This window comes from Carex rostrata, chromosome 3 (assembly GCF_964058835.1).
Source record: "Carex rostrata chromosome 3, lpCarRost1.2, whole genome shotgun sequence".
Classification (NCBI taxonomy): Eukaryota; Viridiplantae; Streptophyta; class Magnoliopsida; order Poales; family Cyperaceae; genus Carex; species Carex rostrata.
Window position 1 is genome coordinate 10,530,310 of NC_135920.1, and position 24,078 is coordinate 10,554,387.

Below are 24,078 nucleotides of genomic sequence, written 5' to 3' on the forward strand. Positions count from 1 at the left end.
CACATTTTTGGAGCTTTTAATCAGTTTATGGCTAGATATACGTGTCTAACAATACAATTAACAGATATATTTGAAAATGTTTACTTTGACATGTACATCCACATTACATTGATTTACATGCAGTTTCAGGAAAACATGTTGGTAAGCTTACTTTATAGTACGCTGTACACTGCTTGGAATTTTTCACCTGGGATCAGTAAGGGCAAATTCAAGAGATTTGGTAAAAAAATCGTCAATTATACACAAAAATCTAAGCACTTGGCCAATGAATAAGAATTCATAAAATAGGTCAAATTCCGGCAGAGCTATGCTGTGCATTATCTGTTCTAATTCAGTTGATCACCTTACTATTTGGAACTTTAATATGCACAATACAATCCAAATAATCTAGTAATTTAATAATATATGCTTGAGATGTCGCCAATTATATACAAAGAAGTCACATTAATTGATAAAACTTCATATTAAATTCAGGGCCAAATTTTTCATGAACTCATTTCATAATTTGCAGTAACTTGAAAAACAAAAAAGAAAATGAAGTCAGCTTGTGTCTCTGTCAGCATTGTTATATGCATGGCACACCAGAAAGGCAAAAAGGTAAAAACTCTTAACCCCATGTAAAGTATTATTAAACCAAGAAAAAGTTTCTTTAGTTTTCCTTTTCACCTGCTAAATTAACATTTCTTATCCATCCCAACCTAATTGAAACTTTGCCATAGAGAAATCCCATATCACATATGCAGTGACAATTCAGGGAGGACACATCAACAAAAGCAATTTGCAAGTGAAACATCCTGATGAAAGGACTAACTGGGCACTTCTTTGGAAGTTGGATTTCGGAAAGTAAAAAAAAAAAAAAAAAAAACAACAACTGAACTCCCCTGTCAACTACAAACTATGATCTGATCATATACAAAAGGTTTTCTGTAGACATTTGTACAAACAGTTTAAAAAAGGGGAAAAACAGACAACAAGAAGCACATAATTATTATCCAGCCATTCATGAACAAAATATAATTTAATCAATTTAAAAATTATCATTATATCAGCTTATAAATAAGAAAACAAATACCGCCACAAAAGAAGGTTAATCCTTGGTCCGAGACAACTTATCACGTCGGTGACCACCAAGAATGCGAGAAATTTGCAAACCTCTACTGAAGGCTTGATTGAATAACATGCGTGTCTGGAATTCTGACACAAAGGGAAACCAAGCTAAGATCGTAACCGGAACATATAGAAGAACTCCTATCACTATTTCGTAGCCACGCGCAAGTGACCGGATCCAGCTCCAGAGGCTAGGGCTCTTCTTCACAAGTGGCTTACAAGCTATTGCAATCTAAAAAAAAAACAAGTTCATAGTGCTTAGCAACAAGGCCACTCATTTCTGCTGTTCAATATTCATTTTAAGGTTTTCTAGTTGGCAGAATCTCAAGAAGCTAATTTTTTTTTTTTTTTTTCCTTTTGTGTGTGCGGGTTGGGTGAGTTCGGTGGTGGGGGTGGGGTGGGTTTTGGGTGGGGGGGGGTTACGAAGGGTGTGTTGAAATTAGGTAAATGTAAGTACAAATTAAGTTTCTTATTGCTTCTGACAATTTCTTCTGTCCAAATATCTTGATTCATCAAGTTTGGTGTGGTGACCACAGGTATATTGATTTTACAAAGTCATTGATCAGTTTATTTCAGCTAGTTTTGCCAACCAAGAATTTATCCTACTACTGGGAGAGAATTATTGTCAAACAGAAAAACACAGTGCTCTCTATAAATGAGAGCTAGGTTAATGAAATCAAATTATTGCAGCAAGCAAACCTGTAGAAGTCCCCAACCAGTCGGAATGAATGCTAAGCAGGTCACAAAAATATCCAAAACAGTTATGTGAACCACAATAAATAAAACAATCAAGATGGAAAGCAAGGTCACAAAGACCAAGAACTTGATCAACCGAAAAACTAGCTGTACTTGGGCTCCAAGTCTTCGCCTCCCTAAAGACACAATCTGAAAAATAAAAAAAATTAAGAAAGAAAACCAGAAACGATGCCATTTTAGCATCATATTTGGAAAGTTGAATTAATGTACAAAATAATGCTCGAGTGTTATCTGATTGAGTAGTGTACTAAAAATATTTGGATCAGTTTGCCTGGAATAATACTAAATTGATCAAAACAAAGTTCTTATAATAATCTACTATTTCTTATCTAGTATTAATCCTACATTTTCTATATAGAAAGGAAAACTTCATGTGTCCACCCCTAATATGAACCCACATTTGACGATAACGACCTCTGTTGAATGAAAATACATGATGTTACAAAATCTACAGAAATGTGTACAATAATCATTAACAATAATGCAGTTTCACTCAATAGATAGGTAATTATTCTTAACACGCAAGGAAGGGGACATATATAAATTCTAATTTATGTACCTTCACAGCTAAAAGCACCAGCAACAGTATAAGAATGGAAATGCAATAAACCTGGAAAACACAAAATACTAATTTAGTCACACCTTTAGCAATTAAATCAATTAAAAAATTTAATATTCGAGGATGAGGGAAAAATAAATATACCAGGATGCTTTGATTGTGCTTGGTAAAACTCAGGTGATAAACAAGTCCATATTGGTAGAGAAAAAACCTAAGCGATAATAAAATCTCAGCCACTGTCCCACGAAAACCTGAGTAGCTAAGGTGTTCATGCTCACTCTCCCACCAAGACTCCCAGCTTTTCTCATCCGGAACACCAATACCACCACGGTTGTTAATCCACTTATTCCAATCACTCCAATCATCAGATATCTTTTGCCACTCAAACCCTGACGGGTTAAACAGAAATGGCGAAAAAAGCCATGTGAAAACCATAAACCACATGGAGAAAGTGATAAAAAGGTACCCGACTGATGACTGATAGGATGACCCAAAAATTTGGTATATCACAAGCAATATCAGCAATTCAAGTCCCTTGACAAAGTGACTGCGTGAATAGAGCCTGTAATTATCAGCAAACTTCGCATGAAATACCACAAAGCCACGCCCAGTACTTCTGTACTTGGCCCCTCCATGGAGAAGTGTTCTGCCATAGTAGTGAGTTTTAGTCCCAAGAGAGAAGGTAAAAAAGACAGTGGATAGTTGTAGGTTCATTAGCAAGAACTCGCTGAGTGCATTGCCAAATCCTTTCTCTAATCCAATTTCCATGAGCATTGGTAGAGCCATGAGAAACCCTAGTTGCACAAAAGATTGTGAAGCAAGTGCAACTTGAAGGGGACGGTTGTGAGCAAATTTTTTACTGGTAAGGCCTTCCTCAAGCCCACTAAGAACCAGATATACCCGACCATAGAGAAACATATACACTGTTAGGACTGTCAACTGTGAATAGAAAACCGACAACTCATTAGTAGAGACAATCACACTAATGAAAAAAATTTACAACTCAAGAGGAAATAAATAGGCATACCAGATTGCTAAAGTAGAAACCTATTGTGGTGTAGTAACAAGAGAGCATACGAAAGAAATCAAAACGGTGCCCAAGCCGGTATATGTCACGGCTAAGGGTTTGCTCTCCATTACCATTTGCTACTTTGGCCTCAAATTGGGATATCTGGTTTAGCCCAACATCTCGTCCCTTGCCAACCTGAACGTACTCGTGATGTGTGACACTTCCTTGACGAAGAGTCGAATTAAAGCCTGTATGAGAATTCAATTTAGGATGCGAGTCCTTAAAACAAGATGAACACTAAAGCAACATTAAAAAGGCAGCGACGCTCAGGTAAATAAGGTAGGTTTTAACCGCCTGTTACTTCTAAAAAACTTGAATTTTTTTTAATTTAAGTGATGCAGTCTCTTTGGGGATATAAAGCTGTCTATTCATGCAAGGTGTGCTTATGTTTAGGAGAAACTTTTGAATATATTATTTTGAACATTAGACAGCAGACCTTTAAAAAAATAACCATGAGAATGTACAGTCAAACCTGCGAAAATGTCCTCGCTTAGATGAATGGTCTTTGATGCTTTACTGACTCCTCCTCTTGTTATATGGAAAAGTCTGTCGAAGACATCTGGATGACCATAGTGAAATCGAACCCTGGAAAGATGATCCAAAGCTTGTGAAAAGATAAAGATGACACAACCCTAGAACTAAAAAATGATTAAAATTTTGCCAAAGCATACTAAAGTTACCAACATATTGCAAAAAATAAAATGTCAAAAAAAGGTAGTATACTTCCATCATGAGAAATAGAAGAAATTGGTTTGCTTTCTTTTAATGCCAAAATCATTTCAAAAAGAGTAGGAAAAAAAGGAAGAAATCAAAATACACGAACTTACTTCAAAGGGTACGCTAGCACTCTTTGCCCAATAGTAACGAAACTCGTCTCTTGGTTTGACATAAACCATGCAAGAGAAGAAACACTACAGAGGAAAAAAAAATTAATATGTACAAGATCAAATTATTAATGCATGAAAACTGTGTTTGAAGTACAAAAAGTACAGTACCTTCCTGTGAAAATATGTTCCCTAACTCCAAGAATCGATGGGTATCTGGCACCCCGTTTTTTCAGAAACTCTTGCAACAGGTTTCTCATTTTAAGTGCTTCTTCCAAATAATTATCCTAAAGGTGAGTACTACAAGATTTAATCAAATGAAATTAAACAGCATTTGGTTTGAAGAAATGAATGAAATATATAAAAATCAAGATGCAAGAAATTGGTAGAAGTACTTGGTTCATATCTATTGTTTGCAGGCCTTCACCACGAGTAAATATAATAGCATGATTTTGGTTTTCTGGCTTTCCTTCCCCCAGAATAGCTAGACCTGGAAGCCGTATTCGGTAGATAATCTGTTCAAGAAAATTAATAGTCAAAGGTTATAATTTGTGTCATCACAAATGACCTAACAATTTCCTCTATGGCCATAAAGTTGTGACAACTAACCCCAACATTTCTTTAGAGAGTGATTATATAAAAAATATTGCATGTTGAGTAATACTAGCGACAGCATGAACAACTGTAAATTTTTGTTCTGAAGAATTTTTACATCACAAAAATATACCTGATCAAGTAGGACCTCCCCAGAAGAATTTACAGCCTTAGTTAAAGGAGCCTTTACCAAAGTAGAATAGTAAACCTTCTTCTTTTCCTTCCCCGGTAACTCCACCTCATCAATGTAAGCTACACGTAATGATGGGTACCTTCGAAAGAGAAAAAAAAAAAACACTTTTCACTTTTATTGATGCCTTGGCAACATCAAAGGGGAAAACAAAATAAAATAAAAATAATAATTATTAACTTGCACCAGGCTTCTGGCACAGTAGCCGATTGGGCCCCAACCATACTTGTCAGAAGACACAAAGGTTAAATGATAGAAAAATTCAAAAAGAATGCAGAAAATAAATCTATGCCACCAATTTGGCAATTAAAACACGTACTTTATCATGAGATTTAGAATATCTTTTGCACGGATATCACTAGATCTCTTTTGATTTCCATATTGCTGGCACGACACAACATACGTGAACTTCATGTCTGCCACAGCTTGGCATTGAGCCCCTAGAGATCTCTCTGACTTTGAATTTTCACCAGAGATTGACTCAGCTACTTTGTAGCCTTTCATTAGATCTGCCCAGTGAAAAGAAGAACTTGGTCATAAGGACTAGCAATACCAATGGAAGGAAATCACATTATAGGACTGTCGCGAGGATATGAAAGTCAAGTACCTTTATCTTCGGCCATATCAAGAAATGCTTGAAGCTCCAAAGCTTTCCTATAGTACATCATACCTCTCACTACGAACGGAAATCCAACAAGTTAGATATTTTTTTTTTGCCAGACTTGTATCAAACAGAAGTATTAACCAAAGCTTGTTATATGTTTTGTTTTATCTAACAGCTCTTTCAATCTTTCATTAACTTTACATGATCCGCTATAGTATTTTTACAAGCATCACTTCTGTAATTTTGAGCTTAACTTAAAGACTATCAGGTTGGTTTTGAATGACAAATTTGAACTGTTTAATCTTGATCTACTTGACAAAAGCATTTTCATGTCAAACTTTTAATCTTTCCAGCCCTTTTTGGGTAAAGACCAAGTGGTTCAAAAATGAACACACCAAAATATTTCATCTTTTTTGAAAAATCTTATGCATAATGAACTAAGAAATGAAAATCTTAATACACAAATACTTGGTTGGTCAAATAGATCAAGATCAATGGTAGAAAGACATCATTTAAAGTCAATCCATGGTTGGAAAGCTTAAGCTCATACTAGCTTCGCTCAAACTTTTGTGGTTTCTTGTTGAGAGTTATGTAATATTTTAGGGACCTATGTGTAAGAAGTGTACTCCATATAACCTATTGGGTGAATTAATGAAATTATCTTTTCTCAAAATCAATTCTTCTCATTAATTGTTTCATCTTTGTATGTAATGTACCTTTTAACGGTGCTATATTTTTTTTTTCAAGTAAAACTTACATAAAGGCTGCATTAAGTTATCAGTAACCATATATTGCAACTATAATTCCCATTAAATTAACTGACTGCAAGTAGAAAGAAAAATTGATATCTACTGATACTATACCTGTTCGAGCTAAGGTTTGCCCTCTGTATGATGCCCATCGACAGAGGTCCTCTTCAAGTTCGTCAATTTTGGCCTGAAACTCTTCATCTGATTTACATCCAATCCTTTCGAGGAAGTTCTTCCATTCATCTAAAACAAAAGAGAAACCTTCAGCCACAGAACTAATGAAATTGACAAAGCAAATTAATGCACAAAATAAGCTTCAATTCTTAGTTTGTATATTTTTATTTTTATTTTCTTTTGCAAGGGGTCAGGTTGAGGGGCAGGAGCCAAGATAACCTGGAAAGATCTTCTGCAGATAGAAAAGAGTGGAAACTCCATCATCATTTTCTTCCTCAAGATCATGCAGTAGAACATCCTCAGTGAAGTATGGCGTCAACACTCTGAAAAGAAAATAATGATAATGGAAAAGAAGAACAATTGATCAACTTGGAGCAAATAGCAAAAGATAAAACAAAAAAGAACCAAGAAATAATATTCATAGGTTACTTACGAGAAAGAAAGCATGCTACGAACTTTGGGAGCATCAGGCATATCCATAAATAAAGAATTTGTAAAGAAAGTGATACGCCTTCTGGCTTCTAAATTGGTTGGTACATCCATGGCAGATTCCTTCTCAGTAAGAAGCAGATCGAGCCTTCTTATCTGAAACATATTCATAAGTTTTAACCATCATGTTATTCCAACCGAACCATAGTCAAACTATAGATTCACAAGTAGTACTGATCACAGACAATATAAGGTTCAATACGAGAACTGTAAAAAAAAGTTTATTACCTTTTCCATCCAAGCATCCCAAGAATCAGTTTTTGGTATAGGAAACTTGAGAGCTCCAGTGGGATAGAACAACTGGTATTGAATATTTTCGGGTGCCAAGCTTTCCTTTGTCCCATATGATCTCCCATTATTACTCGCTTCCAAAAGACTATCCCAAAAGCAAACACGAAATTGTAAAATCATAACAAAAAAGCCCCATAATTTGTCTTGGTCTCCATACATTGAGGAGGCCAAGACAAAATTGGTAAGATGACTCGGTATGTTTCATTACGATTAAAATAATTTAAGCTAAAATACCTCGAGGGTTGTTCTTCCATCATATCCCTTGTGACAACTTCTAGCATGCCTTGAAACAAAAAAACAACATCCTCTCTATCTTCATCCTTGTTATCAATCTGCATAGTTATTCCTCTGTTCTATCAAAGGCTAAAACTAGGAAAGCAATTAAATGAGTTCCAAGGAAAATCAAAATCCACCGGTGCATCTGGTTAGCTAATTCAGCTAAACAAAATATTATTAACAAGACCAATTTTCTAGATTAAGAAGATTGAGATCACCATATGTAATCATGTAAACCAGTACCCAACTAATAAAAAAATACAAAGGTTCCAATAAAAAAAATTCCTTGTCAAGTCAAGAGTACGTACCAAATACTTGACTAGCCTGGCAAACTGCTTACAGAGAACAGGCAACGCATCCATGTTTAACTCTTGGATAAGTTTACCATTCTTTATAAGGTCATCCACTTCGTCAAAAATAACCTTTATAACCCTGCAAAATGAAGGTAAAAAAAATTGCATATCTGATACCCGAAGGTTATATGAGTACACACACGTGTTAGCCTGGTTTATTGAAGTTACCTCTAAGTACAGTATCATTCAGGTTAACTGGGATTAGAAGAATAAGTTCCTTGAGTGAAACTGGAGCTGGTAAAGTTTAATGCTCATAATCAGATTGGACTAAAACCCCACCTGACCAACCTAAACAACTGAACACCGAGCCCAATGCATAACCTAACTAACAATATAACCTAAAGCACAGCCAATCCAATACGAATTTAACACAATACTTTAACAAAAAAATGAATGCAATTCAGAAAAGATCAATCTTGTCGGCCACAAAGCCAAAATAACCAGGAACTGGGAATTTCTGGAGCAAGAATCTAAACTGAGACAAACCAACCCTTAAAAATATGATAATCAACTCGAAAAACAGTATGGTATCCAATTCATCATGGCGGAAGTTTAACAAAACATGATTATTCTTCTACACAAGCCTCAAACTAAGATCACCCAAGCAAAACCTTATTTCCAAAGAACTCAAATGACTTACTTTTTCTCTTGTTCTCCTAGCACCAAGTCTGTGACGATGCTTTTAAATGATCTATAGCATTCACACACAGCACAGAACATATAATAATCAGAATCCAGTCTCTTTTTAAGCTCATAGTCACTTTTATTGCTCTTTTCAGCCATGTCAACTGCTATAGGAACCTGCCACAGCAACAAGTATCTGTTTACTTGAAATTGATCGAAAATGTTAACAGCATTCTCTTAAAACAGCACCGCACATGTTGATGTGGATACAGATTAAATAATCGATATAATGTTTATGCAAGATGATCCATCACCAAACCACGAGAGCTACTTATTTTAAATAAGTATACCCTTTTGTTCTCATATACTTTTCTTTTTAATTTGAAATAACACTGTGACTTTTGTGAGTTTTAATGTGCAGTCTCTGACAGTTATTAATAGTTCTGTAGAATTGGAATTCAGGACCTTTAGCACTATGACATCCTACACAATTAATTGCTTTGGAAGCTCAACTCACAGACCAGCTGACATATAAGATTATATTTCTAATAGTAGTATGTTTTACCTTGCTAACAAGTAGGAACGGAGGCCATTGTATAAGCTTAATAGCTGGGTCTGCAACGTATGGCACTAGAAGCAATTCCTTTTCCCTGATTCAAACAAATTAAATTCATATAGTTTTTTTTTGGTAAGAAATGTAATGTTAATTATTTGTAATAAGAAAAATAGGCAAATTACCTGTTACTTATAAGATCTTCTTCTCGGAAGCTGGTAATTATCTCATTCCACATCTGTGCAAACCTTGCTTCCATTATCTCCTTTTGTTCCTCAGATACCTAAATAGCAGATTACATAGTTTTACAAGCAATGCACATATAGAACGAAATATAGAAATAAATGTGCATTTTGAAATTTGAAAGCTGCAAACCGCTTCAGGCTTCTTGTTGGCTAAATATGCCCTGATCCCTTTCTTTCGGTGAGCTCCCGTTTTCTCCACCGGAACTAACCGATCACTAAATGCACCGGGTATAGATTCAAATCGGGACCGTAACATTTGTAAAGTTCGAATCTGTTTGTGTTTTAGACATGCAAATAAAGTGGATAGTTAGATATTAATATTCACTCTCTTATCTGATAACAGTAAACTTATGATCCAAAGGTAAGACCAGGACTTGACTACTTGATAACTTCAAAGCATTTTCTAGACCTCTTATCAATAAGCACGACCAAGAGTTATCTTGTCTTAAAGGGCATCGAGCTACAAATTGATTATTATCTTAGAGAACTACTCAAAATCTTCCATTTATATTGTTTTTAAACTTTACTACATTGTGTAAATGAATTCTAACCACAAAAATATACATAAACAAATGCTGTACAGGTATGTTCCACTATAATGCCAATTCCAGATCTGACAAACATTGTATTACCTGGTTATAGTTAGTAAAGCATGATTGCCCAAACAATACAAAATGGCTATTTGATACACTGAAAAATTCATGAAGAAATACACTTCACCAACCTCTCCAAGACGTTTGTAAGCACCATGAACTCCTCCATATATAGTTGTATATATTGCATACCAAATTTGTGCATCCATAAAATAAACCTGGAAATGGAGATAAATGTATTAGCTCACAGGTTGTAAATTGAGTTCTTTAAATAAGAGAAATCCAAGAACATACTAAAATTATCGGAGCCCACAGTGCAACTACGACACCAATATTGTTCTTTGCTGAAATGAAAGTACAAAAGTTTGTCAACAAGAGATTCGACGAATTGTACATTGTATTGTTAACATTGTGTAATATCTACTGTTATAGACCTTGTTCACTTGCTTAATTGCAGATTTGGTAATGTCAATTGCAGTAACCACGGTTACTGATGCTTCCATTGCATGTTATAGTGAAATGGAATTGACATGTCTACTGTCTTACCATGAGGGAAAAACTCATGCCATTGGAATGTGTTGATAGGAGTTTTCATGATAGCTTTCGTTGGTCCAGCAAGAGGTTTGATCTGCAATGGGAACTAATATTATTGCAAATGAAAACAAAAATTTACTAGTAAACTACAGTAGTGAAGTCCCTTGCTGACTTTCGCCTCACAACTAAAAACAAATAAACAGTAGAGAAATCGCACCTCTACAAAATAACTGAATGCCATCTTCGATGCCAGAAGCATCACCCAAAACACCGTGTACCTGCACTCAGATAATTCAAGTTTCAAATCTTTGGATAGGACAAGGTAGTTTTAATGAACTCTTTCAGAAGAAAGTTCTTAGTACATCCTTACATTAAAAGGGCGAAAGGGCTTTCGTGCATTCCCCTGCCAACGTAGAGGCGAGGCTGAAAATTTAACAAAGAAGTAACTGTCAGGTTCCAATCAAACCAATGAATATGTCACTTGGGATTTTCATCAAACTCCTCATGTGCACTGGATAGAATAAACCTATACATCTATTATAACAATCGATAAAGGGTTCGACACACCTCTTTTGTTTAACAGGTACAGCCAACCCAAAATACAACCTCCACAGACGCATAATTCCCGAATACAACCTCAACAAAGGAAAAGATAATAAATAGCCATCCATAAGTTTAAGTTGATGCTCATGATCCTATGCATAGGCGGTTTCACCGTGTAGTTGTCACTCCTTGCCCATCACAATTAGGATGGCAGTTGTCGCATAGCGGTTCACCATAAGGCAAGATCACCTTGCCGAAATTGTCCCCTTCCTTTTCTTTCTCATCGCTAGTTGCCCTCCCCCGGCTCCCCGCAAAACACACACACACATACACTGGAGCACTGGAGGAATCCATATCACCACCGAAGGTAACTGAGATGTAAGTGATAAATCCGGACTGTTGTTTTAACTTGGCAAGAATCTCAGAACAGAACCGGTACTCCATAGATTCAATCGCACCGAATTGAGTTTAATCCGGCTAGCATTAATCTCAACCGTCCGTTTTTTTAAATTGCATCTCAGGTATTGGGGGACACAGACTCGTACTGAAGTGGAGTAGAGTATAAAAAGTATATTGTGCTGTGATCAAAATGTCAAAAGATGATCACAGTACGTAAATGGTCACACTGTGTTCAAATATGATTCGTGTAATCATGTGTCGTGTAATCAATATATGTGCTGTGCTGTTTTGTACAATAACTATACCGTTTCATAATAAAGTCAACTTCGTCGTATCATTTTTCTTACTCTAGAGTGGAGTCGGCAGAGGTCAGACTAGGACCGCTCATGAGCCGAGTTAAGGACAATTTAGATTTAACTCGCGAACTCATAAGTCAAATTGAGTCCGAGTTGCTAATCTAGTTCCTAATAAGAAACTCTAATTTGGAATCAATTCGTAAACAACTTGAGTCGATGCAAGTCAACTTGTGACTCATAATGTAGTACATAGTGAAACATTCTAATTTGATTCTAACAAAAAAAAATATTACCTAATTTATTAAAATAATATACAATTAAAGACAATACATAATGAGATAATGACCAATACATAATTAAATATTACAAAAAAAATACTAGAATAATACATAATTGAAAATTATCAAACATATAAGGTTTAGTAGTTTGAAAAGCGATAATTTTTTTTTTAAGTTTCAAGCAGTAATACAGTAGATTGTGGAAAACAGATTGTGGAAAACAGATAAAAGATTTGGAGAGACAAAAATTAGGAATATATGGATTAGGATTTGGTGTGAGTCCAACCGAGTTGATTCCGAACCAACTTGGGAATAATTTGAATTTGATTTATAAATCAACCGAGTCAGTTTCAACTCAAGTTGAATCTGAATCGAGTTTCAAGCTGTGAGTTTTTTGTGCACCCCTAGGTCAGACTGCTCTTTTCACCGCTTACCCCTCTAACCAGGAATTCGTATCTCTGACTAGAGTTAACTTAAATTTTGAATTTAGATCTGGACTGTCCAATTTAAATACACACGAATATTGAAGGGATTCAGGCATCACAGTCACAGGCGTTGGCCGGATTGGTCGGATTCTGATCGAACGATCGGGAGCTCAACTCAAACAGTGCGTTAATGCAGAGGATGCAGACTCTCTAACCAGGCTGCCCCTAAGGAATGGGCCCTGCTGGGCCGAGCAAGTTGGGAATAAAACCCAACACAAGTTTATGCATCATCAGGCCTCTGCAAGTATCTTTTTTTTTTTTTTTTTTCTAAATTTTTAGAAAATACACCTGATTTTGAAACTTATCCTTTGTTAAATTTCAGCTTTCAGCCATAATTTCATTCATTCCAGCAGTAGACTGTAGACCCACTAAAAGGAACTAGGCCATGTCTTCGTTTAACTATTGGAAAACATGGTTACAGGTGGAAGCTGGATGGAATTTGTCAATAGAATGACGATTTTGTATAAGCTCAAGTACTACATTGTGCAAGCAGCGTGAATTTTTTTGTTGTGCTGTCTAGCAGATTAATTTCACATAAAGAATTTTGAAAAATAAGAAGATATATTACCTGAGCCCACCACATCATGACCATAATCACCCGAAAATTGGAGTTCTCGAGGACAATTCTGAGGTAAGGAATAAGGAACAAAGTAGCAGCGAGAAAATGCGGTGATAGGTAAATGAGCACAGCAACTATGTACAGTGATGGATGGCTCTTGCCATCTCCAAACCAGCCTTTGATTGTTCTAGCAAATCCCGTAGGGTTGTTCAACGTGTAAGCATATGTGACTGGTAATATGATCACCCATGCAACAGCACTTACTACCTTCATTACATATCTGAGTTGAACTGCAAATGTCATGCTCTTTCTCGCTTTCACATTCATCACCAAATGTAGGATGGCTAAAAAGAATTAGTAGAAGTATATAGAAGGTTTAGTATTAGCAAAATAATTAAGATATAACCAGAGGGAAAAAACTTGGGTTGACAATATAAGACATGTAAAGGCACATAAATGCATTTAAGCAATAATAGCTTACCAAAATGCAAACATTACGGCCTATTTGTTATCCAGCATAACCTTTTTGACATATGCGCGCAATATGGCTAGTTTGGTGTAATGTACTTTTCTTGTATATAATATCATAATGTACTTTTTTACTTTGAAGGTTCTATTTTTTCAGTAATGATCAGCCTTCCAAAATCAAAGGAGTACTTTAATCAACAGGTTCAATCATAACTGATGACAATTTTGACATGATTGTTTAATATATCAATGCTAATTTGTCTTACATTGTCCGAGATTCAATATTGCGGAAGTAATGAAGATGCTCAGTATTTTCAGAATAATAGTAGGATCAACCAGATCGCCAAGAGAGCCTCCGTTGAAAGAAAGAATTATCATTATCTAGAAAAAAAAATCAAAAAATAAAACATTGATAAAGTTGACGTTATATTCTATTATCACTTTTTCCACAATCCAAGTTAGCACAGTATGCAAATAATTTAGGTCCAAAAGTCTTAGCCTTCATTAAGAAGAGAAGAGAATGTTACCTGCAGAGATAATATGAGAAAACTCCACATTCTATCAAAACTACGAAAAATATGCCAAAATGAGCGTATCTCCACGAAATTTACTTTCCCTGGCCATCTGTCTGTAGTGGGTCGCCTCTCCTGGCAAGAACTGAAAGTTAGCATGTTGGAAAGCAAATGTGGCAAGTTACCAGGATTGTCGATTCATGTCATGATGAATTATCATTTACACATGTAAAACAGATGATAACTTAGTGAAAATTAAAGGATTTTTTTTTTTGGAATTAAAATCGATGCATATTACTGGTGACATTGACAGTATATATGTAACTTTACAATAAATTATTCAATTTTTTTATTGAACAATATGATTTAGTTAAGAAGTTTGTGTTTGGGTGTGAGCACGTGCATAACTAAAAAGCTTACTCCAATTTCTTCAATATCAGTTTTTCTTTGTTGAAAGAAATCAGCTTCTGCTCGCATTGGCCAACCCAGGCGAAAGCAATTAACAGACCTATGCATTGAACCATTATAAGATAAACCATAAGAAACTTGAAGAATATTGATAGAAAGAATTAAAAAAAATTCAATACCAAAAGTATTCATTCAAGTCGTCATAGTTTCTCCATTGAGAATGCTTTGCCCTCTCCGTTTTACTCTTCCTGGCTTCCTGAGTGTATACATATACATAATTAAGGTCAATTATACAAAAGCGCACACACACACACACACACACACACACACACATATATAAATAGCAGGAAATTACAAAATGTGGTAGGAATTTTACTCTGGCTATAACTTCGTAAATTGGCGTAACTACTTTTTCTAAAAAGGCTTCTTCATCGCCACCGTAGGCTGGTTTTACAGCTTCTCCTGTCATGGCACTAACAGTGCCAATGAGCATGCCGTAGAGTTCAAACGCCATCTACAATGTACAATAATTAACATGAAAATAAAAAAAAAAAATATATATATATATATATAGAGTTAGGCTGGGGTGCTATGGATAGCATAGTGGCCTCTATGCTACGGCTCAATATTCGAGTTTTCAAAATCCAAACGGTCGATCCGAACCGTTCATCTTATTCTCCATATTAATATCTGCTTGGAAACCAAATTTTATAATTTTATGAATTTTTTTACTATTTATTAAGCCACTTTGAAAATCGCTAATCCAACGGTTTTACTGTTTTGTGCAGCCACCGTTGGATCAACAATTTTGTAAAATACTTAATAAATAGTAAAAAAATTCAGAAAAATGTAAAATTTGGTCTCCAAGAAGATATTAATATGGAAAATAAGATGAACGGTTCGGATCGACCGTTTGGATTTTGAAAACTCGAATATTGAGCCGTAGCATAGAGGCCACTATGCTATCCATAGCACCCCAGCCTAACTCTATATATATATATATATATATATCATACGAATAATATATAACATGTAGACTATGATGTAGAAACATACATGATGGTAAATGTAGCAAAGACACTCTGGCATAAATCTCAAGTTAGCTGCTTCACCCCATATAAGAAGATACAGGCCCATGTAAAGCAATTTACGCTGCTGTACGTCTTGCTGAATAGTTGGCATCCTGACATTGAAATTTTGTTTTTAAAAAAAAATGCAAATTGCTATGTAATGCGCTCTGAATGGCCAACTCAAAACATAATCCAAATTCAATCACATAACTTCTGAATTACACAAGGCCAAGATATCTTAAGCACATTATTTTTTTAGGATGATAATTATATATAGTAATGCAGGAGTTTCACTATTTCCACATAAATGATAAAATTGGTGCTGGCTGATTTATATATATACACGGCTAAAATCTCTGTGCTGACTAGATAAGATGACATCATCTAAAGGTACTCAAATGAGTGTAAAATTAAGTACAAACCAGCATAATGCAGAGAAGATATATTTAATGAGATACTAATCATGTCATAAGTAATAATGTAATAGTATCGAAGTTGACTAAAAAAGGGCCCTCCGAATGATCGTAGATTTGAAACATACTACATGGGAGTGATTTGAGGACTCTCATATCTCATCTCACACAAAATGATACTAGTATTGATCAATTGCTCAGATAAGCTAGCTTACCAAAGGCTGCTTTTACGACCTAAGTACTTGCACCATCCTTTGTAGTTCTTAAATAACTTTTTCATGACTATATCCAATGCGCGATCATGTAACTGTGAATAAAATGAAAAGGAACCAACTGGTAAGTTGTAATGACCCTTTAAAAGAGAGAAAACAGCTTGTTAGGTATACCTTGCAAAGACTCACCCCACCGTGGCAACCCTTTGAAGATACACAACGAAAATAAAAAGAAAAAAGAAATTGACCTTAAACTGTTGCTCAGGTCGTTGAATATTGCGTATATGTACATTCGCAAGCAACAAGATCAAATGCTCTCTTTGGTTGGCAACATTGTCCTTCTGCAAGGTAAAAAAAAAATGCATGAGATTTCAAAGACACCATAATGGACATGCATTTTACCCGTAAATGTGCTAAATTCAACAATGCGATAGAATACAGATGTGCTACCTGAAACCCAAACATTGCTTGAAGCCAATCAAGGATGTCCTCATTGAGCTTTGGTTTATGATCCTTTGGCCATGGGAGACCTCTCATGTTTCGAAGAGCATTTGCAGCAGATTGAATCTTGATAATAGAAAAAAAAAAAAAAAAAAGGAATTACCCTTAATTAGATGTCAATATAGAATTTTCAAAAAACTTATGGCATTTAGATTTACATTAGTACAGATTGAGAATAACCTCTGGATATTGCATGATTGCCTGATTTGCACTGTCGGGATCAAGAGGTAGAATGTTGTATGGTGCATAGATCTCTGTTTTCTTATCTAATTCTTGCTTTGTATCCAATATCTAAAAGTAAATTTTAAGAAGAATTCATTTTAGTCCAAATAATGTAAAATTAAGGAATATAAAAACTGATGTACCTCACCTCTTGTTCTACTTCAACAGCTTGATTAAGATTTACAGCTTTTAACACCTCAAAGAGCACAGTAGCTGTTTGATATGCCTTTGTTAGTTGATGGCTGCACCAATAACACATGTAATTAACTAGTGGAAAGGTAACACTATTAAAGCAATCAGAATAAGCACCATTTTGGTTGTCTTAACTATCTTTACTAGTGGAACTTTTCAATGCCTAGTACAAATTCACAATGAGGATTCTAAGCTGATTTGATGCAAAAATGCCATTACAGTGAGCTTAATTGATGCAAAAATGCTGAGAAAAACTAGGGTATGCAACATGTATTTTTTTTTTTTTTCGAATTCTTCTCCCTGTATTTTATCTAAATAAACTTTTGTCAAAATACTTTCTATTAAATAAAACTTATGAGTTGGTAATCGCCAAGTGATTTTAAAGAAACAAAAAAGGGTACACGCAAACTAATTTATTCAGATGGTGAGTTTATAAGGGACCCACCGGTCAGCTTTTTCGCCCGGGGTTTGAAGTGCTTGGATGTATTTTTTGTAGTACGACTGGTAAAAGTTCTTCATTTCTCTTGCATCATTCTTTTGTTCCCTTCCCTTTAAGGTGGGATCATGCTCCTGACAAATGGAATTCATCAAATAGGTTATAACAAAGAGTTTTTTTTTATCAAAAAAAAAAAGAGAGGAAGTTAAATCAGAGTTTTCCTATGATATAAGAGTTTTTTCCCGTCCAAAATGACATCAAGATGGAAAAAAAAATGTTACAATGTCTACAAATTTTATTAAAAACTCAGAGGAAGGTAAAAACAAAGAACAAAATCATAAATTATAAGATTAGAAAGTTTTAAGTTTCCATCACCAAGGCAGACAAACTAACATTAAAATTTCGAGAATAAATAATTCTGAAGTACATTTTTATTTTTATTGGAGAACAAAGCTATTATGACAGATCAAATGAAAACAAAACAAGGAGGTACCATGGCCGATTTATTTTTAATTACTATCTTAGTATTTAAAAAATTTATCCTTATCATTGGTTTCTGAAAAATTCCATTTATATCATCTACGCAGCCTTTGTCTCACAGAGAGAAGGGGCTATGCGCCGACAATGATTGCGCAACTTTTATGCTCTGTGCATCCATTGTCTGTGTAGAGCCCTTCCCTCTACACAGACAAAGGCTGTGTGCAACATTTATTTAGACTAGACCGATCCTCATCAACAAATGGAATGGACAATTCCATGGTATGGTAATCAGTGTGAATGGGTCGCATACACTGGACCTACCCTTGTTCCAGAAAAATTATTAATTATCGTGGATAGCTAGAACACAATATAACTGGATTCTCATGTGAATGAACATATCACTTGTATGTATTTTTAATCTATCAGAATATTTATTAGTGAAGTTTTGTGCGTTGCAAACTTAATGAATTAAATGTAGATTTTAGGTGATTAACTCAAGCGTCTAGTTTTGTGCATTACAACTTACCATTTTAAAAAAAAAATTAACGCGCTTCACACCGTCTCTATCTGCGCAAGGGCTCTACGCAGACAATGGTTAAGCATGACATATTGTCTCCACAGAGCCCCTTTCCTTTGCGTAGACAAAGGCTGTGTAGATGGTCAAAATGGATTTTTTTCATAAACTGATGATAAGGTCAAAATTTAAAATATTAATGGTAACTAAAAAGATTCGGGTACCATGGTTGTATATTTTCCTTTTGATTAAAATTGTGTATCATTAGTCATTACAGAACTCGTTACATTTGACTACATTAATTATTTCTTTTGTAGTTGACAAAGGTAAGCAAAGTACCCCTTTATATGAAATGCAAAGAAAAAAAAAAAGGTAAAGTCTTTGACATGGAGTTACTCATTTTTCATTTGAACTATTTTCTTCCTCAAGTGCACAAAAATGGAATTGAAATAGAAAATGATGTTTTTTTCTTTTTGCACAGAAAAAAAAAAAATTCTATTTCAATATATGCAAATGCAGAGAGTATATATAACAAACAAACCCTTTCAAGTCTCTGGAGTAGCGCCGTTTTAAATTGGCGAACGCCACGGCCACTCGATGTTGGGTCCAATTTATGAGCCTTCTCAAATGCATAGAATCGACCTATTTATTCATTAAGCCCAAAATAAGCTAAGTGAGTTAATAGCGAATTGTTAAAAAAATGTTGTAAATTTAACATACAAATTATTTTCATACAATGGCCCTTGATTTTTTATTAATAAGCAATCCAATTATTGTCTTATTGAAGAAAATAAACAGCAACACCAACGGTTATTGAATTAATTAACATAATAGTTGTCCCGCAAAGCAAAAACATGGATATGCACAACCTTCCTTTTCCTTTTATTAAAGGATGAGGTTAGAGCAATTCATTGAAAATGACATGATACCAGATCAGTAGAGCACTCAGGTCTTAAAAAAGAAATAAGTAGATAAAGAGATAACAAAACTATGGAGGGCTAGAAAAGAAGTAGAAACAGATGAACACTAGTAGAAAGGAACTGGCACTGCCAGGAGATAAACTATAATAACAATTTATAAGTTCGATAATTTTAGCATATGTTCATTTTTTATAGTATTTTAAAATTTATGACATATATATTTTTTAAATATTTTTTCAAGTAAAAAAAAATATGGCAATTATTTAGATCGAGCATGTATTAAATTAATTCAAAGTTCTAAATAGTGCGCCACAGCGTTTTCAGACTATAAAAGCTATGGTGCTATCAGCGCTATAGTGCGCTATTACGCTCTATAGCGGCGCTATTTGAGCATAGTGCTGTTTTTTTAGTTAGTCCGCTAAACCTTTGATTAAATTTGAATCAATTTGAAATTTGATTGACCATTCATCATAAAATAATTTCCAACTCCAACATTGAAAAATTCAAATTATTTTAATGGAAGGTTAAACATCTTTCAAATCAATATAAATTTGATACAATGAAAGGTTCAAATTATTTGATGGAAAGCTAAACATCTTCAAATCGATCTAAATTTGATACGCATCCTAACTAAATAATGAGAAACACATCTATAATTTTTGAAAGAGAGAAACACATCTATAATTAATTGTAGTAATTTGAATAATAATTTCTTAAATATATGTAATAAGATTTAAATGTACTATAATATAAAATTTAGTTGTATGTTAGAATTGTTCTTATAAATTAATTATTGGAAAATATTTCAATAGACAAGAATTTTATTTTTGGAAGCTGATAACTATCAACAAAATTCATGCACCATAACTATTATAACTATTCGGGGTTCGCAAAGATTCCAACACTAATTTTTTTTTCTAAAGTATTTATATATATGCACAAAAATATTTATATCAATACAAGAAAGTATTTTTTACCTATGAGGTGAATAATTTTTATGTAAATAATTTTCTCCAACCAAATCTTCCAAACATACCCTCACCACAAATGTTTATGGGGAACCACTCAAACTACATGGTAGGGACCATATATATTTTTAGAGGTGAATTTTTTTCTCCATTCAATCTCGTCCATATTACTGACTATTTGTGAGGAATTTTGCGAATCTAAAATCATGAACGTCTTCTCTTTCAAATGAGATCCATGATGACGTACTTTCGGACTTGTAGTAGAAGTATTTATACCTATATTTGCAAGTATTTTTTACACATGATGCTGGATGACGCCTGAAAATATTAATATCAAGTATTGCAAGTATTTATATCTATGAAGTCAACTATTTTTGTTAGAGAAATGTTAACGGGATGATTGGAAAAGGCTGATGTGGGGATACAAGGTCTCCACTACTTCATTAGAAGGAGGTTGACGCGAGAACAATTGGAGGATTGAAAAAAGAATGATCATAATAAGTTACGTATCAAAGTATTGAATATTGATATCTTATTTTTTTAACTATTAATATATTATTTGTCAAGTATTTATACCTATAAAAGTTGACACAGAGACGAGTGCAGAGACTAAAAAATAGAGACCATATAATTAGTGGGATTATAGTACATTATTCCTCTAATGTTGCTGCAGAAATTTTGGAGTATTGGAGTGTGGAGACTAATAATTATTCTTTATTTTATTCTTTATTTTAAATTGATGAGAAAATTGAAAAACAATAAGAGGAAGAGTGACAACATTTATCAAGAATTTAATTTTTTTTTTCATGCACTGACCATCTCTTACCTAATCTATTTATAATTAGAATTATCCTTCGAACTTTACTCTTAAAGGAACAGTATCTATAAAATATATATTTTTATAATAAAAATTAGTTAAAAAAAGTTTAGACATAAATGTTTTTTACAAACTCTACAAACATATATAATAAAAAAAAAACAGCACGATTTAATCTCAAGGAGATTCACACAAAGAAATACAAACATACATTCTCTATTAAATGAGGATAGAATAGAGCAATGAAAAAAATACGAGCTCTTCATTCATAATAAATAAGGAAGATATCAGATGGATGATGGTGGTGGTGGTGATGATGATGCGGTTTAGATAAAAGAAGCATTAAAATTTAGTCCTTTTTATAAAATATAAATAGGTTGGTGTCTGGTGACTAATTTTTCTTACCGTTTGCTAATGATTACAATATTATTTATCGTGGGTAAGTAATGAGTAGGGGTGTCAATGGCACCTCTTTACTCGTTTATTTGATCTGTATCGTATTCGAAAATACGGGTAAGGGTAAATTTTTTTTTCCGTTAGCTAATCGGGTACGGGTAAGGATAATGATTTTTTTCTGTTATTTTACCCGTTTTCGTATAGGATAATTTTAAAATAAAGTTATATATATAGATATATATTTGTACGAAGATGATACATGATACAATAAAATTTTGTATTTTATTTAATTTTCATAATACAAATTAGTTGTATTCATTATTTTTTTCTTATTTTGAAAAATATTTTATCGAAAGTACAAATCGAAATGTTAATGACATTTTTTTATCTGTTTACCCGACTCGTACCGTATTCGAAAGGACGGGTAAAGGTAAAGATTTTGTTTCGTTATCATAACGCATACGGGTATGAAAATATCTTCACCCAACCCGTATCGTACCCGTTGACACCCCTAGTAATGAGTCATTTTCCGTTAATGGTATTTACTCCACCAATTTCCAGCAGATGGGATCATTAGGGAAAATAATATGTATTTAATACAATACTTGAAAGCAACGGAAAATAGATAGCTGGTGACCCATTTTTCTATACCATTGCTAATGAATAAATTATTCACCGTTGGTGAGTAATGAGTCATTTTCCTTTAATTGCCATTTACTCCCATTTAAAATGATGTGATCATTAGCGAAAATATTAACAACAATACTAGAAAGCAACGAGAAAAAGAATAAGAGGGTGGTCTGTTGACCTATAAGTCAACATTTTGAAACTTTATTAATAATAATAATAATAATAATAATAATAATAATAATAATAATAATAATAATAATAATAATAATAATAATAAAATAATGGTGATGATTATGATGATGATGATAACAATATTATTATTATTATTTAAAAAAATAAATAACATGAACATCATAAGGAGGAATCTCCGGTATAATGTCGTTAATTTATTTATTTGATAATAATTTAAGGATTTTAATTACGTTCTTTCATATAATCACAAAGTTTAAATTAGTTTTGCAGAGCATGAACCGTAAACAGAGAGTCAGCGGGCATAAGAAATACGAAAAAGCGCTCACAAAATAACTTTGTAATATTTTTCTTTTTGCAATAGTAGAATTATTTTTTGACGTCCAAAAAGTTCCCAAATCATAACTTTTCTTTGATTTGTATCGCTCGAATCCCTATGCACCAAGCATTTTGCAGCACTATCTCTTTACGAAATTGAAAGTTCCCAATTACGAGTTTATAAGGTCTTTCATCCAACGAGTCACAAAACCATTGATCATTCAGCTCACTACACGAAGTGTTCCACGGAAAGGTGCAAAGAAGAACTGGTAACAACCTTTCCAGTTTCCAATCTCTACTAAACTGCCTGATCAAAATGAGATCAGCACCAAGTCACCAAGCAAGCATGCTGGCATGCTGCAACCATCTCTCTCTGTTTTTTTTTTTCCCCCGTATTTTACTCATCGAAACAATCATTAAAAACTTAATTATTATTATTTCCCCATAGGGATCGGCGCATAATTCAACGAAGTCAAACCAAATACGTAACTCCCCTCCCCCAATTAAACAAAGTTATACTAAATCTAATCTCAATAAATTAAGAGCAACAATTAAGAAGAAGAAGAACTCACAGAGATAGGCAACTCTGGGATTAGAAGCCTCAACCTCATTCGCCACACGAAGAATGGGTGTGATATCAGCGAGAGAAGAAGGTACGACCTCACTGAGGTCATCAAATGTTGACTCTCCCAAATTGCCGGCGGTTTGCGTACGAATCAGCCTTCGAGGAGCAGGCCGCAACGTTCCGGTGCGAGATAAGCCACCAGAGGATGAAGCCATTGGAGATTATGAAATACAATCGGATTAGGGAAGAAGCTAGAAGGGGATAAAGGGGAGATGATTGGTTGGAGTTGGAGTGAGACAGTTGAATTGAGAAGAAATTAGTACAGAAGACTATGCGAAGGAGAAAGACAGAGTTGGCGGTACTATAGTGGCGTAAGTCTGGTGGAGAAGGATTAAAAAAGATTGAAATGTTAATCTATACCAACCAGGGCACCTGATTGGTTCGTGATGAGTCATGAATGGTTTAGTCTTGTAGACTTGTAGCTAGTGCGTAAGAGAGCGCATATGGTAAACACCGTAACATGATGTGGTAGACTAAATGATAGTTACAAGATGGATGACACTATGACAGCTAGTCTTACGAAAATAAAATTAGTTTTCTCTAAAAAGTTAATTATATTATTTCATATAATAAATACACTACAATATCATACAAAAAAAAATGTCAAAAGTTTCATAACGCATAATGTTGTTCTATTTAAATT

At 34.1% G+C, this 24,078-nt stretch overlaps 1 protein-coding gene across 1 annotated transcript; it reads right to left on the minus strand.

Annotated features, from left to right (window-relative positions):
- Nucleotides 1-882: 882 nt before the first annotated feature.
- LOC144551422 (callose synthase 3-like) lies at nucleotides 883-23,764 on the minus strand. The gene is made up of 42 exons (XM_078299378.1): nucleotides 23,383-23,764; nucleotides 19,114-19,214; nucleotides 17,588-17,712; nucleotides 17,099-17,192; nucleotides 16,909-17,019; nucleotides 16,678-16,794; nucleotides 16,476-16,568; nucleotides 16,231-16,322; nucleotides 15,589-15,715; nucleotides 14,909-15,046; nucleotides 14,712-14,788; nucleotides 14,545-14,632; nucleotides 14,140-14,259; nucleotides 13,879-13,993; nucleotides 13,154-13,488; nucleotides 10,955-11,007; nucleotides 10,802-10,862; nucleotides 10,597-10,678; nucleotides 10,345-10,394; nucleotides 10,182-10,268; nucleotides 9,588-9,728; nucleotides 9,398-9,495; nucleotides 9,225-9,309; nucleotides 8,676-8,836; nucleotides 7,991-8,114; nucleotides 7,641-7,738; nucleotides 7,344-7,491; nucleotides 7,060-7,211; nucleotides 6,846-6,949; nucleotides 6,567-6,695; nucleotides 5,707-5,775; nucleotides 5,419-5,608; nucleotides 5,043-5,181; nucleotides 4,711-4,830; nucleotides 4,487-4,602; nucleotides 4,319-4,402; nucleotides 3,964-4,076; nucleotides 3,450-3,679; nucleotides 2,567-3,361; nucleotides 2,423-2,473; nucleotides 1,807-1,992; nucleotides 883-1,339 (listed from the first exon to the last, which is right to left on the minus strand). Exons 1-42 carry the CDS (start codon nucleotides 23,588-23,590, stop codon nucleotides 1,088-1,090), a joined length of 5,859 nt encoding a protein of 1,952 aa, XP_078155504.1. The 5' UTR covers nucleotides 23,591-23,764; the 3' UTR covers nucleotides 883-1,087.
- Nucleotides 23,765-24,078: the final 314 nt, after the last annotated feature.